Source organism: Talaromyces atroroseus (genome assembly GCF_001907595.1).
Source record: "Talaromyces atroroseus strain IBT 11181 chromosome Unknown scaffold_13, whole genome shotgun sequence".
Taxonomy (NCBI): Eukaryota; Fungi; Ascomycota; class Eurotiomycetes; order Eurotiales; family Trichocomaceae; genus Talaromyces; species Talaromyces atroroseus.
Window position 1 is genome coordinate 602,964 of NW_017971445.1, and position 13,450 is coordinate 616,413.

Here is a 13,450-nt window from a genome sequence, read left to right on the forward strand (position 1 = left end):
TTTTTAACTAAATTTGTACAAATATTTTTCACATTTTATTATCTTCTTTTATTAAAGCTTCTTTTTATATACATAAGTTTATAACAAACTAGAAGCAAACAAACAGAAAACATTCATATCTATCTACTCAACGGTCTTCCGATCCTCAAGCTGGTGCTGCTTACTCTCCGCCTTGTCCTTTTCCGCCGTCGCAATATTCTTCCACCCCATCCCCCAGCAGACCAACAGCATCGCCCCCGTACAACCAATAGCCAGGTAAAACTCCGTCGTCAACGCCGCATTGTACGCCTTGAGGACTGCACCTATCTGCGCCGCCGGGACTACCTCTCTGAAGCCCGACGCGCCCGCCGCCTCGACTGCGGCGGCCGAGGCATCGGGCGCGTATTTGCCCATGTCGGAGACGAGTTGTGAGGAGAATACGGTCTCCGCAATGGCAAGCAGGATGGCGCCGCCAAAGTTCTGCATGAAGACCAGCAGCGCGAGCGCGACGCTGTTGTTGGCCTCGGGGAGGGCGTTTTGGACGGCGATGTAGGGCTAATCAAGTCAGCTTGAGATCTGAGGGGTAAAAGGGAAAAAGGGAGGCATACCATCTGCAATCCAAGACCCTGCCCAAAGCCGCCGAGGATCTGGTACCCAATCCACTTCCCAGTCGGCGTGTCCACCTGAAACGTGGACATTAGGCCAGCCGAGATGGTCAACAGAATGCCACAGGCGACGACAAACGGCAAATAGTATCCGACTCTCCGCACCAAGCCTCCGGACATAATCGACGCAACAATCTGGCTGAGTATGAGCGGCAGTAGATCCACGCCGCTTTGGAGAGATGTCACGCCCTTCACGGCCTGGAACCAGATGGGCACGTAGTAGGAGTACACCATCATGGCGCCGAACAGGAACCACATGACGAGACATGAGGACCAGACGGTGCGGTGTCGGATCAGCGAGAACGGGATCATTGCGTCGTCGCCAACGTAGTATTCCCAAAGGAAGAAAACGATGGCCATGGCGCCGGCCCCGCAGAAGAGGCCGATGATGGTCGCGCCGTTCCAGGCGTATTCTGATCCGCCCCATTCGAGGGCCATGAGGAGCATGACTGCGACGGGCACGAAAAGGAAGAAGCCGACGGGGTCAAGTTTGGGTAGAGTTGAGAGGATGCTGGAGAGGGTTTTGGGTTGCTTGTCTCTGTTGCTGTCAGGGATGTGGACTAATACAAGGAGGAGGGCTGCGAGGCCGCCGATGGGGAGGTTGATGTAGAAACCTGTAAAAAACAAAAATGTGTGAGACTAGACCAAAGAACCAAGGAATTTGGGATGGTTTGACCTACACCATCGCCAGCTGACAGAAGTAGTGAATGCGCCTCCGATCAAAGGGCCTGCAACGGCACCCAACATGGCGACTGTATATGATGAGAAAAAAACAGAACATCAAATCAGTTACAGACGGTCGACTTACTACCCATGGCGGCCCCAAAATGAGCTGTTCCATTCATATTAGATTCAGGTTCCGGTTCGCACTTAAATTTTGAAAAAAAAAAAAAACAAGGAGACGACTTACGAGGCCTCTCTTCCAAAGGAATCGACGCCGACATGATCGTGAGCGCTCCATTTCGCAGCCCTGATCCTCCCAGCCCGGCAACTGTCCGTCCAGCAATGAGCATGTTGGACGAGTGAGCTGCTCCACAAATGGCTGAGCCAGCTTCGAAGATAGCCAGGAAGGCGATGAATGTGTACTGACAATCAACACGTTAGCGGATTCAACGACGTGGATGGGAATGTCTATCCATATACCTTCAAGCTGAAACGGGAAAACATCTTGCCTGTCATGGGCTGCAGAGAGCAACTGGCTATTAGGTATGCACTGCCATACCAGCCGACATCAGACAAGGAACTGAACTGGGTAGTAATCTCCGGGATAGCCTATATACACCCGATTAACGATTGATTGATTCATGGGGGTTGGGTGAAGTGAGCAAGCTGTATACCGTCACGATGATGGTCGTGTCAAGTAATGTCAAAAACATGACCAGCGTCACGGACAGCGTGACCAGCCATCGCTTGAGGCCGTATACATAGCTGTCACCGGCCTCATTCCCAGGTGTTTGTGTTTGCAATGGCGTGAAGCTCTCTGCGTCGTGGTCGGACATGCTGACTTGAGGTTTGTTTGTGAAGCAAAACAGAACTAGCAAAGACTGAATGAGTGTGAATGACACTGAAGTGAACGCAATAATCAGTACAATCCTTTTATAAATCTCCTGAGCGTTGATCAGGTTATTCAAATCGGTTATCCAGTCGGGATATTCAAATCGGTCAACCGGGGTCGGACTCGGGTTCGGGTTCGGCCATGAGAAGCCCTAAAAGGAGATGACAGGCTGTATACAGATCGCATTGCTCCAAATGATCATCTCACTCGGCCAGTCTAAAATCTTAGATCAGTAGGCAGACTACAGATCTCAGTGCTCTAAAATTTAGTCAGATTGCTCCAAATTGATCGACTCACTGGGGCCGTTCCAAAATCTGATTTTCTCGCATAGGTTCAATAAAAGTTCATTCGGGCCAACATTCTTTATAGTAATTCTACAGCAATCCCCTTTAAACGTCTTGAAACTCCATTAGAGTGTTAATTCTAAGTTATATCTATCTGCTAGATTCTATAGTATTTACTAAAAAAACACTAGGCATTCTAGAATAAGACAGTAAATTCGTTATACGTACTAAGAAAAGGTTTATATCGGGACTTGCACTCAGAGCGACTCAAAACTTATAATAATAATGTCCCAAAACCCTTTGTATCAATTACTATAACTACTCTAGAGTTAAAAATAATCTGTAGAAGTAATTAGTTGATACTAATACTAATAACGGTTCGCGCTAAACGCCAGCTTTACCCCGTATTTTGCTGCCTGATGGGGGCGTGCTGCTGAGCCACAGCGGGGCTCGGTAGCATCCGTGGCTTCCGATTGGTTGCCTTGAGGGTATAACCTCGTATCTCGTATTCGTAACTAACTAACCGGGACTAGGCGCTGACATCACGAGCATAGCCCAGCCACAATCTGCCAAATCAGGATTGCTTGAAAAAGAATTAAAAAAAGAAAGAATTTTGTAGATAGAAACTCCGTCCGCCGAGTTCAAGTATCCCTTCGTCCAGCCTCCTCCCCTCTTGTGTTTTTGATTTTGCTTTTGTACTTGTATTCATTTATATATTCTCTTCGCATCTTTATCTAGTACATAAATTGTAACTGATAGAATGCCCACCATGCGCCTCGCCCTTGTCGCGGGCCTGCTGTCAAGCATCCAGGGCGTAACCGCTACTACATACGATGATGGCCATGGAGTCGTCCCGCGGGCCCTGCCAAATGCTCCAGATGGATATGCCCCAGCGAACGTCACCTGCCCAGCAGAGCGACCCAGCATCCGCAGCGCGGCATCCCTCTCTTCCAACGAGACATCGTGGCTCGCGCTGCGCCGCAACCACACCACCCAAGGCATGCGCGACTTCTTCTCGCACGTCAACATCACCGACTTCGATGCTCTCAGCTACATAAACCATCTCGCCGACACAAATTCTTCCAACCTGCCCAATGTCGCTATTGCATCGTCCGGGGGTGGCTACCGCGCCATGTTGACGGGCGGCGGAGCCATCAAGGCCTTTGATGCGCGCACGGAGAATACTACAGCCAGCGGCCAACTCGGCAGCTTGTTGCAGTCGGCAACTTATGTCGCGGGTTTGAGTGGTGGGAGCTGGTTGCTCGCTTCGATTTATGTGAACAACTTTACCACTATTGGCGCCCTGCAGGCGGATGGATCGGGAGAGGCATGGCAGCTGGATCAGTCAATCCTCGAGGGCCCTTCGACAGGCCACTTTCAACTGCTGGACAGCGCTGAATATTACCAAACTATCGCTGACCAGGTCCATTCCAAGTCCAATGCAGGATACAATATTACTCTTACAGATATCTGGTAAGTAGTCTTCCGTGTGTATACAACATATCGGATATATGTAGCTAACAAGTCAGGGCGCGAATGCTGTCCTTCCAGTTCATCAACGCCACTGATGGTGGCCCCAGCTACACATGGTCTTCAATCGCGCTGGACGAGAATTTCGCCAGCGGAAGCATCCCCATGCCGCTGGTTGTGTCGGACCTCCGAAGCCCCAACGAGACCATTGTCGGTGCCAACTCCACCGTGATGGAATTCAATCCCTTTGAGTTCGGCTCCTGGGACCCGACTGTCTATGCATTTGCGCCATTGGAATATCTGGGCTCGCGATTCAACAACGGCACTCTCCCCGAGGACGTGAGCTGTGTGCGCGGATTCGATAATGCAGGATTCGTCTTTGGCACCTCGTCCACTTTGTTCAACGAGTTCATTCTTTACGCAAATACCTCCAACCTGCCGAGCGTCATCGAGGACCTTATCACAGACCTCCTGGAACACCTCGGCGAGAACGAGGATGATATTGCTGACTACGTCAACCCATTCTACAACTACACCGACAACTCCGGGTTGGTTGCCCAGGCTGAAAGCCTCACCCTCGTCGACGGTGGCGAGGACGACCAGAACATCCCCTTCTACCCTCTCATCCAGCCCGAGCGTCACGTCGACGTGATTTTCGCCGTGGACGCCTCTGCCGATACCACTGACAGCTGGCCCAACGGAACCAGTCTTGTGTACACCTACGAACGCAGCCTAAACTCCTCTGGCATCGGAAACGGCACTTCGTTCCCTGTCGTCCCCGACCAGAACACGTTTGTCAACCTCGGCCTCAACACCCGGCCTACCTTCTTTGGCTGCAACAGCTCTAACCTGACAACTTCGAGCCCGGGACCGCTGGTTGTCTACCTCCCCAACTACCCTTACGTGACATATTCCAACATCTCAACCCTGACGCTGTCCACAAACAACTCCGAGCGCGACGCCATAATCATGAACGCATACGACATGGCCACGCAGGCGAACAGCACGCGCGATCAGGACTGGTCGATGTGCGTGGGCTGCGCGATGCTGAGCCGCTCGTTTGAAAGGACCGGAACCACCGTGCCTGACATCTGCAACACATGCTTTGACCGGTACTGCTGGAACGGAACCGTTAATAGCACTGATCCGGGCGCTTACTATCCAAGCTTGTATTCGACCGCATATAAGACGAGTGCGACGACGGGATTTGCGTCGATGATGCCGAGTACGGCGGGTATACTGGCTGTTGGGAGTGTGGCAACGATCATTTTGACTATATAGCAATAATTATGTTAGTTATTCCGCTGGATACGACGTGATGTTTGCATGGAATTGGTTTTCTGTGGTCCGGCGTTGCTGTCATTTTGGCTGTATATTGACATGCTTATGATATATGGATGCCTTAATTAGCCGTCTAGTTATCAGAGAATGATCCGCTCGTTTATTTTATCATCTCATCCTTGTTCTATCAACTATAGCCATTATATTTTCTGTAGGTATACAAGAAGTAACTAGCGTACGCCGAGTTGCGGCCTGAGGACCGAACCCGGCGTTGCCCCGACGACCGGCGCAAGATCTGCGAACCGCAACAAACACGCTCCGCCTAACCTTTTCAAGGGCCGCTCATGCAACTCAGCGACCTCAAGCCATATTCTGGATTCGACACTCGCCTGCATAAGCAAGAGCCAATCCAGCTGGCCTGAGCGTCGACCGGTTTCGAGAGTCAGTAAGCGTTCTGGAATATATCACCCAGCACTGGTGACTACGACGACGACCGACAAATGGTTATCCGGACCCTACGAATGCCCTCACCTTCACAACGATAGGTCGACTAGAATAGTATGGCACGCGCCGCAGTAATCCCCGGCGTGTCAGCGACGGATCTCCCGCAGCAGAGGACTACGCGAGGGAGGCCGCGAGTTGAGCAAAAAGAAGTCAAGAAGACAGAGCCTGCGAAGAGGGGCCGGAAGCAGGGGAAGGTTGCAACGACAGCAAAGACTAAGAACAACGATGACGGAGATGTGGAGGATGACGAGGATGACCTTAGCCTCGATGTAGCTGCAACGAGTACGAAGAAGGCGTCTACAACAAATGCTACGGCAAAAGGAAAAGCGACCAGTCGTGCCCCAAGAAAGACTGCGGCGAAGACAGTCGTGCAAGGGGGCAATGAATCAGAGGAAGATGACGATGACGAACTCGCCGACTTGGAAGTTCACACAAAGAAGACTGGCCGAACCCCAGCAAAAGCAAAGACTGCCACCAGCGCACCTACCAAACCTACCCGGGGACGGCCAAGGACAGCCAAGGTTAATGAACAGGAGGAAGTAGGAGCCACAGAAAAAAAGACAACCAGAGGCCGAAAACCAGCTACTTCTAAGAAAGTTGCCGCAGTCGACAAGACCATATACGTGACCACAGCTTCTTCTACGGCGTCGAGTCTGGCAAAAACACGGTCATTGGGGGATCCCGCAAAGAAGAAAAAAGTCACTTTTGCGGACCTTGCTGATTCGGAGGATGGATATTCTTCCGCCGAAGAACAGAGGCAGCCGACGCGTGCTGTTAAGAAGCCAACTGCATCTCAGAAATCTGCCGGGCTCAAGGCCAACCCAGTTCGTAAGACTGGAAACGCGACTAGAGGTCGTCCGCCAAAATCACAAGCTCCGAAGCCACTTTCTCCTAAGAAAGCTTCTCAACTGGCCAAAGCATCGTCAGCGTTATCTCCAAGTTCCGGTGATGAGGATGAGCTTGCGGGTGAGAAGACTGTTTTTTCACTGGCCGTTCAGAAATCGCCTACTAAAAGCCAGGAACAACAGCACACCGGTCTTAGTTCTCCAGTTAAGAGAATCATGTTGCCCGGACAGACTAGTACGCCAGTCAAACCAACAGCAAGTGCTCGTCCAGACGAGAATTCCCCTCTTTCAATGCAGAAGACACTTCAGCCACCATCGGCGCTTAGGGATGCAGTGCTCATGGGAAGTCCTGCACGTCGCCCTCCATCATCTACATCCAAGGAAACCATTAGAGACACACCACGACGTGGTCCTCTATTCATTAGCCACCCATCGGCCTCGAAGTTGTCTAGCAACCCCGACGCAAACACATTCCTACAGAAGCTTTCTCCGCTCAAAGCATCCCCCAAGAAGGGCGGTAATCTGGGAGCATCATTCATGTCCGCTGCTTCCCCTGAGAAGCCACTGGGGTCAACGCCTTTCAACGCCAAGCTGTCTCTTCTTCAGAGTCCGGCTAAGCGGGTTCAATCGCCGTTTATCTTTCAAAAGAGGGACAATAGCAAGTCACACACTGTGCAAGATCTCGGTAATGACGTTGACACGGAAATGGATGATGACACTTTTGCAAACAAGTGCAGGTCTCAAGCAACTTATCCAGTCGGCAACGAGCTTAGTGAGGATGAGCTTTCTATAGATGCGACGCCTGTCAAGGATGCGAATAACAGTGATGATGTATTTGTTGACGATCCTGAACTAATGGAGAATGACTATCAAATTGATGAAGATCATGAAGACGAGTCAGATGCCGACGATCGCTATGTGCGGGACGAGGCTGAGATCGTGGGAGAATTCGCTGAACTTATGGTTGACAATGATGTTGAGTATGAGCATGCCAATGCGGAGGATTCTGAAAACACGCAGCAACCCTGTGAGAGTACAGACGAAGATGAAGATGTGGTCATGGACAATGATGAACCGCTTTCTTTGAATGAAGATAACGCTCTAGCCGCCGATGATGTTCATGAGGAGGAAACCTTCAACGTCGAAAACGCTGCTGAAAACGAAGATATCCCAATTGCAGTTTTGGGGTCTAGCGAGAACAACGGATCACCGAATAAGGCTGCAGGCACTGTAGCTAGCCAAGATGTGGAAGAGAATCCCACGACTGAGCCGGCTGAAGATGTTGCTGAAGAGCCGACCAAGATGGTCTCGGATTCTGGCCATGTTGTGATGTATGCCGAGTCTGAGAACGAAGAGGACGAGGAAGAACAAGATGAGGATGTTCCTGAAGTCGAAACACCTCGCTCCAACACGACCCTAACCTCAGCCCATTCATCTGTAGACCCGCGAGATGCAGTTTCCGCCGACGAGATTGACGACAGTGATTGCAGATCTGTCGAGGGAACTCCCCGCCTGGTTCCTCCTGCTGCTCCAACACCGCCCACTATATCTCCTGCTCGCGCATTCAGAATGTCCTTCCGAGACAACAGCAATGAAGATACATACTCCGAATACGGCAACAGTCCAGCTAGCAGGCGCCAATCTACATTCTCCCATCGCGACAGCATTCTTCCGCAGTCCCGGCCCGACTCTGCTGATGACACTTTCAGCTCGCTGGCTTCCAAGCTGAGTTCGTGGAAGGCGAGCAGTCCTGAAAAGACGCGGAGAGGAACGACTGAGCGCAGTATCTTCTCGCCTGTTGTTCCGAGCAAGCTATCAAATCCGAGGCAGCCAATAGCCTCAGGCAATAAATATACCCAAATACAGACGATGCGTCGCTCATTAGCTGCCAGACACTCGTCTGCCAATTCTGTCGTTATGGACGGCGACGAGCCGGATACTCTCGGCAGGCAGTCTCAGGATGAGTCTGGCACCAGCACTCAATTTAACAATCTGACTACCACTACTTTGCACACTACTGCATCAAGCGCAGTCTTGCAAGAAAAGCCAAACCCTCGCTTGTCAATGTCCATCACCCCCGTCCGAATCAACCGAGATACACACCGTACCGTGCACACGGTCTCAAAAGTGCCACTGAAACCAGAAGCCGATGAATCGCCTACCAAGTATCCTCGCAAACGGGCCAGGTCTATGTCAAACGATATCCAATTGCCAATTAGGGCTTCCCCAAGTCGTTTCAAACTGGTCCCTAAAAGTCGCAAGAGTTCTGCATCTTCTTCTGCCTCGGCTTCTCCCTCCAGCACCAAGCGTAGCCCCTTGGCTGAAGTTGAGACACGGGAGTATGCAGCCCCCTCACCAACACCGATTACGCCTTCAAAGTCTGCTACTAGTACCACTGCCACTCCTCGTCGAACTCCGAGAGCGTCTGAGCAGTTCTTGCGCGGGGCTGTTGTGTTTGTGGATGTGCACACCACCGAAGGCGAAGACGCCAGTGGCATTTTCATCGAATTGCTTACGCAAATGGGAGCGAAATGCGTAAAGTCATGGTCATGGAATCCGCGATCTAGCCAGTCGCCCGGTGCGGATGGGACCGAGCCGGTGATGAACACTAGCAAAATCGGCATTACGCACGTTGTTTACAAGGATGGTGGAGTGCGTACAATGGAGAAGGTCAGACAAGCAGGAGATTTGGTGAAGTGTGTTGGTGTTGGATGGGTGCTTGAGTATGTACCCCAAAACTCTCTCTTTCTCTCCTTCTTTTAGATGATGCTAATCAGTTTGAGCAGTTGCGAACGAGCAAATAAATGGATTGACGAGGAACATTACCATGTCGACAGCACCATCATACCCCGTGGAGGCGCCAAACGACGAAAGAGCATGCAACCTCGTGCATTATCTAATGTAAACGGCTCTCTGTCTTCTTCATCATCGTCATCATCGTCATCCTCCTCCTCTCTATCTTCCTCGATCAATAGCACCAACAACACGTCAACCCGCCGCTCCCGCCTCCCCGCCGATTGGGAAGATACAATGGAAGACCTCCGACGCATGAGTCCAGGCAACGACGTCCCCAAAACACCAAACACCAGCCGCAAGGCTCGGTCTAACAACAGTAACAACAACAACGACGACTCAGACCCTAACGCAGAATACAACTTCAACTTCGATTTCGATTTCTCAACCATGTCCCCCGCAACACCGTACTTCTTATCGCAAAACGCGGGTCTGATGCAGCAAACTTGCCCGCCCAAGCAGACTAACCAGGGTCTTTTCTCTTCCTATACCTCGTCTGCCTCTTCCTCGTCAGTAAGAAGAGGGGAAGAACATGTATCCTCTGGCGCAGGACTACGCGCCAAACTCGAGGCAGCGAGACGCAAGACATTAGCGTTCAAGCCTAGATATGGAAGTCCGTTATCTCGAGCATAATTATACCTCTCTCTTCTCATTCTGTTCTTAGTGTTTTTTGTTCTGTTTGTTTGTTCTTGTCTTGAATGATACCTAGTCTAATTTCAGATTGATTTTTTTTTGGTTTGATTGTTGGTGCGGTTGTATAGTATTCCATCGTTTTCGCTCTATTCGCGTGTCGTACTGTTTATGCAATTGGTGATACGGTCATAATTTCTTTTCCCTATTCCTATATAAATCGTTTCATGTTGGTTTGTTCTTTGGTTTGGATATCGAGGTTGTGTTGTTGTATATACGTATATCAGGGTGGACATTCTTTTCTTTGGTTTGATTAGGAATGGAATCTCTTCTTGTTCAAGTCGTCCCTTCTATAAGACTTAGGTATATGTGCTATGAATCCGATGAAAGCATGTATACTGAATATCATTATAGTATGGAAGTGAAGATTATTTGACATTAAAATCAACAAACTTTTCTACTCTCCTCCTCTCTTCACCTGCTTTCTAGGAACACGCCTTCTTCAAAGGAACAATTTGAATGCAGATTTATATCACGCCAGTCAATTAGCTGATTAGTTGACTTGCGGATAATCCTGATTACTAGCAAGTCGTGATGTAGAGGCCGATTCTGCGATAAAGTCAGCAAACATATTACACACACACACACACACACACACACACACACACACACGCGCGCGCGCAGAGAGAGAGAGAGAGAGAGAGGCGGGAGGGGGGGGAGGGAAAGCTTACGGAGCTGGATTAAAATCCTCAAAATAGTTCAAATCCGTACTGCCAGCATTCTTCAACTCAAATGCCAGAGTCTCACCAACGGGACACGCAAAATTCGTGATAGTGTATGAATGGCCGGGCGATACATTGGTCACCCCGTAGTCAACCTTGACATCCGGCGCATTGCTGGATGAGGTCTGGTTACTAGCCGGTGCTTCCAGTTGCGAGAACTTGATTGCTCCATCACCTTTGAATGAAAACGCGGAAGTCTCTAGCTGGTCCTGTGTTGGGAACAGGAATACGAGAGAGCATTGCTTGTTGGTCACGTTTTGGCCAAAGTCGAAGTTGAAGATGGATGATATGCTGGATGTGATTGTGCCGTTGTAGGATGTTCCAGGTGCTTTGGAGGGTGAGGAGCTGTCGATGGGGATGATGAGATGAGGGAATTCGTAGCTGCCGTTGACTAGGGTTGTGCCACAGCCTGCTTGGCCGCCACCACCAGCACCAGCTCCTCCTCCGCCTCCTCCAGGACATCCTCCACTGCTACCCCCGCCACCGCATCCTCCTCCCCCAGCTCCGGGGGCAGGCGTGACACCGCCCGTTGGAGAAATTGCGCCTGTAGGAATAGGTGCTGTTGGACCGGTGCCATTGCCTGCGGGTGCGGGGGCACTGGAGTTTGCGAATGGAGGAAGACCTGGTGCAGTAGGACTACCATGTGGTGCGCTGGGTGTTCTGTGTCCTGAAGGCGCGTTGGGAGCACCTGATGTGGTTGGGCCAGCTTGTCCGCTGCCTGCAGGACCTGGGCCCTGAGGTCCTGGAGTAGGACATGAGCTAGGACCGGCTGGCGAGCTGGGAACTGCTGGCGGTGCTGGACCACTTGGTGAAGGACCACCGGGACCTACAGTATGACCAGGAGGAGCAGGGGCAGGAGCAGGAGCAGGAGCAGGGCTTGGTCCACTTGGAGGCGGGGCTGGCGGTCCTGCAGGCTTAGCTGGTGGTGCAGGCCCTGTAGGAGGAACACTTGGTGGTGCGGGTGCAGGCGGACCAGGCGGTGCAGGTGGTCCCCCAGGAGGCTGACATTTGTCTGTTTGCAGCTCAATAGGTTCACATCCAGTCACATCTGAAGGAGCTGGGCTTGTGTAGATGTTCATTTGGTCACTTTGACCAGACTGACATGCTACGAAGCTCGTAGATGCATTATGATGTATCTTCCCAGAGGAGTCAATGGTGAATCCTGGCATAGGGTTTGCTCCTACGTCGCACTGCAGCTGTGAGGTTGGTGCTAGAGTTATTTTAAATCAATATTATTAGTAAATGTTCCTAGCAGTCCGTGCTAAAATTGCGAGACTCACGAGTAAGATAACATCCGCGTCCATTTCCATCCTTGATGGCTCCTGAAGGGTCGATACAAAACTGACCAGGAGGCAAGCCACTGCCAATACGGACTTGGCCATCATCAATTTGCCCTAACACGCCAGTGGCATTTCCAGTTGCTGCCAGACCAAAGCAACATGTCGGAGTATCGCGAGCTACTAGAGCGTTTGCTGTAGCTATAAACGCTGCAGAAGCAAAAGTAGTTCTCATGATTGAAGATTCGAATGCGGGAAACTGCGGCCTCTTTAAGCTCAGGTAACTGTAATAGAGAGGATAGAGCAGACAGGGAACTTTGTTTCGTTCGATTAGTCTTATTTCCAGAATTGCCTCTTCCAAGTGGTATGATAATGTGCTAGTTGGGCAAAAAAACACTATGCCTTCCCAAGGCAAGTCACAGGCACAGTGCAGATGAATTTGTTCGCCGAACTGTGTAGATCACTATCAACCAATTTTGTAATGAAATAAGGCGATGAAGTGGGAGAAATGAACGACATAAGCTTAGAAAGGCAGAAAAAAGAATTTTTTTGGAAGTAGAAGCAACGGAGGCGGATTATATGACCTTGGCTGACCTTCAAGACAGCAGATGTTGAGGGAACTCTTGATGACGATGAATCGAGCGTCATAACCATCCTCTTCTAATGGTTATTGGGCAGGCATAAGCCCAGACAAGCATGATTGGAGAGCTGACAGCCTGTCAGATTCCTGGAGATGCTCGTTTTTTGCCATCAGGTGTCTCAAAGCCACACGGAATTCATGATGGGCGTGAAAGCTGTGAGGGACTATATCGGCCATACGCACCGAGATCGCTCAGGGAGTCATCAGTGGCCAACTTCTTTGCAGTCTTATTCCTGGGGACAAAAAATCCGATGTTGGTTGGAGTCCTTGAGCCCGTAGGGTTTAAAGCCATGCGGGTCAGAACCAAGGTTCAAGTCGAGAAGAGCCACCTATGACGATTTACGAGACAACGATATGCGCCTGAGGTGATATAGGTCTGAAAAGTCATCTATTTATAGACGGCCTAATGCGCTTATATTAGAGAGAAAACTCAAGTACGAGAAGAGGAATTGGCCTACATTAAGGTGACAGAGGCGGTAGAAAAGATTCGATATCTCGGGCTGAGACCCGAAGTATTGACTAGCAATGCATCAGGCATTCTCTATTGTATAGCTTCTCGTGCCTGAAACAATACTCTAGGAACTCGTGGTGATTCTCGACTATTAGCCGAACATCATGATGATCAACAATGCATCAAGACGTCAATGAAAGGACCGACTTCCCGAGAGAGTATTCGTAACAGAAAAGTAGGAAAGAAGTTGTTGCTGTTGAGGTGACGACAGAAGGTGGAAAGTATTTCCGGCCG

At 50.4% G+C, this 13,450-nt stretch overlaps 3 protein-coding genes across 3 annotated transcripts; 1 reads left to right on the forward strand and 2 right to left on the reverse strand.

The window, feature by feature from the left end:
* Nucleotides 1-123: 123 nt before the first annotated feature.
* On the reverse strand, nucleotides 124-2,143 carry UA08_08251 (hypothetical protein; the record flags this gene model as incomplete). The annotated part of the gene is made up of 7 exons (XM_020263154.1): nucleotides 124-534; nucleotides 588-1,258; nucleotides 1,325-1,396; nucleotides 1,453-1,476; nucleotides 1,555-1,729; nucleotides 1,788-1,916; nucleotides 1,982-2,143. 7 exons carry the CDS (start codon nucleotides 2,141-2,143, stop codon nucleotides 124-126), a joined length of 1,644 nt encoding a protein of 547 aa, XP_020116802.1.
* A 1,109-nt stretch (nucleotides 2,144-3,252) lies between these two features.
* Nucleotides 3,253-10,009, forward strand: UA08_08252 (hypothetical protein; the record flags this gene model as incomplete). Its single annotated transcript, XM_020263155.1, has 6 exons — nucleotides 3,253-3,956; nucleotides 4,013-5,178; nucleotides 5,450-5,469; nucleotides 5,571-5,679; nucleotides 5,811-9,306; nucleotides 9,370-10,009. 6 exons carry the CDS (start codon nucleotides 3,253-3,255, stop codon nucleotides 10,007-10,009), a joined length of 6,135 nt encoding a protein of 2,044 aa, XP_020116801.1.
* Nucleotides 10,010-10,587: 578 nt separating this feature from the next.
* Nucleotides 10,588-12,300, reverse strand: UA08_08253 (hypothetical protein; the record flags this gene model as incomplete). The annotated part of the gene is made up of 3 exons (XM_020263156.1): nucleotides 10,588-10,615; nucleotides 10,738-11,998; nucleotides 12,069-12,300. The coding sequence occupies 3 exons, from the start codon at nucleotides 12,298-12,300 to the stop codon at nucleotides 10,588-10,590; spliced, it is 1,521 nt and encodes a 506-aa protein (XP_020116796.1).
* Between the last annotated feature and the right edge of the window lie 1,150 nt (nucleotides 12,301-13,450).